A 4,056-nucleotide genomic window follows, 5' to 3' on the forward strand; every position below is an offset into this window, starting at 1 on the left:
AAACAAAGCCTGTCTTCCCATCCGATTTCCTGTTCTTCCTGTTCTTCCTATTCTTCCTGTTCTTCCTATTCTTCCTGTTCTTCCTATTCTTCCTGTTCTTCCTATTCTTCCTGTTCTTCCTATTCTTCCTGTTCTTCCTATTCTTCCTGTTCTTCCTATTCTTCCTGTTCTTCCTATTCTTCCTGTTCTTCCTATTCTTCCTGTTCTTCCTATTCTTCCTGTTCTTCCTATTCTTCCTGTTCTTCCTATTCTTCCTGTTCATCTCCTCCCCCTTTTACCTCTCCCTCGTCCTTTACGTCCGCATTCCGTGCGCCTCTTATCCTGCAGTTCAAACTTTGGACAGCTTGTTTTATGCTGGCACTGTTTTTAGTTTATACATTTTCCGGCTTCGTGCGCCATTCGATTCCTCCTACCATTTTGATGCTGCCTTACCCAAAACAAAAACTCAATCATAGCATATTTGCCGCTTCTCCTCCTTAGTCACATCTCTTCTCTTTCGTACCCTCTCTCCTCCTCCGTTTCGTTGCCCCCCATTGCCATTTACCATGTTTCCACCGGTCGACCGCAGCGGCTTCCATCTAGCCATCATCTGTGCGTTGGGCATCGAATCGGACGCTGTAAGGCTCCTTTTCGACGACATTTACGAGGAAAAGTACGGACGCGAAACCGGCGACACCAACACATACACGACGGGCCGCATCGGTTACCATTCCGTCGTACTCCTTCTACTCCCAGGCATGGGGATGGAGGCATCGGCGGCAGGAGCAAGGAGCTTGCAATCGAGCTATATCAACATCAAACTTGCCCTGATCGTCGGTGTTTGCGGAGGTCTGCCCCAAATCCGTGGTCGGGACGCCTTTTTGGGTGACGTGATTGTCAGCAAGAGCATCCTCAACCATGACTTCGGCAGGCAATACCCAGATAAGTTCGTCGTCAGGTCCATTGAGGAGACACTAGGGCAAGCCAACACCGATATCCGCGGACTGCTCGAGCTTTTGGAAGGCAAGGACGAGCTGGGCCGCCTGCAGAAAAAGGCAAGGGCGAATCTGGTGACTCTACAAGCCGCCGCCACCGCCGCCGACAAGGAGTTGGGGACCAGCTACAGCCCTCCTACCGACGCTACCGACAGGATGTTTCGTGCGGATTACGAGCACAGTCACCACAGGGAAGACTGTGACGATTGTGACGCAGACCCCCCGCGCTTTTGCGAACGGGCCTCCAAGCTCTCCTGTGACGAGGCTGGGTGTAAAACAGGCCGCTGTGCCCCGAGACAGAATCGACAGCAGGAGCGCCCGGTGGAGCTCGTCCCCCAGGTTTTCATGGGCAGGGTGGCTTGCGGCAACGCAGTTATGAAGTCGGGCAAACACCGCGACGCAGTTGCCAAGGAGCACGACGTGATCGCCTTCGAAATGGAAGGGGCCGGGGCTTGGAAGGAGGTCTCTTGCATCGTCGTCAAGGGCATCTGTGATTACGCCGACAGCCACAAAAACAAGGAATGGCAGAACTTCGCTGCGGCAACGGCGGCTTCGGTGGCCGCGGCGATCCTAGACAGATACGAGGTGCCAGGCGGCGCCATGGAAAACGTCTCCAAGAGACGGAGGCTTAACTCAGACGGCCGCAACAGCACCACGACCAACGGCCACAACGCCACGACCAATAGCCACAACGCTACGACTGATAGCCACAACACCAATAGCCACAACATCAAAAACAGGGATGGGGTAGTGGCCATGGTTCGCGACGTGGGTGGCAATTTCAGTATCGGCAAGTAGTTTGAATCTTTTTAGAAATTATCAATGCTCAATCCGTCGAACTACCCTCTCCGTAGGACATGCCCCAAAAGCCCAAATCTTCGGATGACGGCGACAACTCTTCAAACTAAAAGGCGGGCAAGGAGGCTAACTAGCTAGATAGACCAGCGAACATATGTCAGCGCATGTTAGTTTCCATTTCCCATCGTAGTCAACATTGACTTATTTCACTTTTCAAACCTAATCGTATCGCTTAGACACATATGAACCTCCACAGCCATCACAAGATTGCCTCAGATCGCTCGCCTTTCCGCAAATGCACAGTCGCTCCCATGACATTGACCACGCCGTCACGGGGACATGCGAGTGGCTGCTTCGACACGAGACGTATCGGGGCTGGGCCGCTTGCGATCGAGGCCTGCTCTGGATCAAGGGAAAGCCGGGCTCTGGGAAGTCGACATTGCTTAAGTACGCCCTCGATAATGGAGCCGTGCCCAGAGCCGGAAACACCACCCTCGTTCTCTCGTTCTTTTTCCACGATCGCGGTCATGAACTCGAAAGGACCCCGCTTGGCCTCTACAGGTCACTCCTTCATCAGCTCCTCAGCCAAGTGCCCAACGCACTGCCCGATCTTATTGACACTTTCGAAAAAAACCGCAAGGAATTCGGTCAACCGGGTGAAAAGTGGCAGTGGCATCAGAAACAACTACAGCGCTTCTTCGAGCTATCTCTTCCGAACGTTCTAAAAACTCGCTCAGTTTGGTTGTTTGTCGACGCGTTAGACGAATGCGGCGAACGGAATGCGGTCGACCTGGTCAAGTGGTTCGAGTCCCTGCTCCGGAACCCCTTTCGCGTCTGCTTCACTTGTCGTCACTACCCAATTCTGGCCCTGGACGGTGCGTTCGAAATATGCCTCGAAAACGAAAACCGAGATGATATTTCGGCCTACGTGCAAGATCAACTCTCTGCGTTTCATATGCGATCGTTTACGATTCCGGCTTTGATCACGGCTCGCGCCGAAGGCGTTTTTATGTGGGCGCGGCTCGTGGTAAGGCAAGTTCTGGACCTTGACCGCGAGGGTAAACGATTGGGAACAATCGAAGCGGTAATCCGGTCTACCCCTCCGGCTCTCGATGAGCTATACCACAAACTTATCGAAAGCATGGAACCATACTCCCTGGACCTGATCCAATGGATTTGCTTTTCCACGAGGCCTTTGACAACGGACGAGCTGCAATGGGCCATGGCAGTTGATCCGGCCGGCATTCACAAGTCACTCGACGAATGTCAGCCGTCGGAAGACTTCATCACCGACGAAAAAATTGACACAAGAATCAAAGCTCTGAGCCACGGTCTCGCAGAGATCGTGCCGTCATCCAATGGGCAGGTTGTCCAGTTCATCCATCAGTCCGTCAAGGACTTCGTCGAAAAGAACCTCTCAGCTTTGGACAGCAGCGCGACGTCGACCGGTACGGCAATCGGAATGGTACACCACCGGCTGTCCAAGATCTGCATACGCTACTTGGCGATGGAGGAGATCGGTCAGTCAACAAGCTACGAGCGTCACGACTTTGCCTTTTTGCATTACGCTACGACCTCGTGGGTAGCGCACGCGAAGCATAGCGATAAGAAAAATGTCCCTCAAGATGATCTTTTGGAATGTTTTGCTTGGCCATCAAACGCTCTCGTGGATTTATGGGTGCGGGTTTACGAAATCCTGGATGGATATTCCCATGATTGTCCACGAGGAGGGACCAGCCTGGTACACGTTGCGTCGAGGTATCAGGTGGTAGGGCTGTTAAGTGTTATTTTGCAAAGGGCAGACAAAATTGGCACTGAGATCGATATTGGAGATGAGAAAGGTCGGACGCCGCCGTCGTATTCTGCGGAGAACGGGCACGGGGCCGTCAAGCTGCTGCTCGCCACGGGCAAGGTCGACGTCGATTCGGAGGATAATGTGCGGCGGACGCCGCTGTCGTATGCCGCGGAGAACGGGCACGAGGCTGCCGTTAAGCTGCTGCTCGCCACGGGCAGGGTCGACGTCGACTCGAAGGATTATTGGCGGCGGACGCCGCTGTTGTATGCCGCGGAAAAAGGGCACGAGGCTGTCGTTAAGCTGCTGCTCGCTACGGGCAAGGTCGACGTCGAGTCGAAGGATGAGCGGCGGACGCCGCTGTCGTGGGCCGCGGAAAAAGGGCACGAGGCTGTCGTTAAGCTGCTGCTCGCTACGGGCAAGGTCGACGTCGAGTCGAAGGATGAGCGGCGGCGGACGCCGCCTGTTATGGGCCGCGGAAAAAGGGCACGA

At 54.1% G+C, this 4,056-nt stretch overlaps 1 protein-coding gene across 2 annotated transcripts in view; it reads left to right on the plus strand.

Moving 5' to 3' along the window:
* Positions 1-218: 218 nt before the first annotated feature.
* GGTG_13592 overlaps positions 219-4,056 on the plus strand; it is a 5,549-nt gene continuing 1,711 nt past the window's right edge. Inside the window, exons 1-2 of one of the 2 annotated variants that reach the window (XM_009231506.1) lie at positions 219-1,742; positions 2,029-4,029. In XM_009231506.1, the coding sequence (XP_009229770.1) occupies positions 546-1,742; positions 2,029-4,029 (3,198 nt within the window). In that variant the 5' untranslated portion in view covers positions 219-545. The remainder of the gene's footprint in view (positions 1,743-2,028; positions 4,030-4,056) is intronic. The other variant, XM_009231505.1, reaches the window with a different exon arrangement.

The sequence above is a fragment of the Gaeumannomyces tritici genome (assembly GCF_000145635.1).
Source record: "Gaeumannomyces tritici R3-111a-1 unplaced genomic scaffold supercont2.19, whole genome shotgun sequence".
NCBI lineage: Eukaryota > Fungi > Ascomycota > Sordariomycetes > Magnaporthales > Magnaporthaceae > Gaeumannomyces > Gaeumannomyces tritici.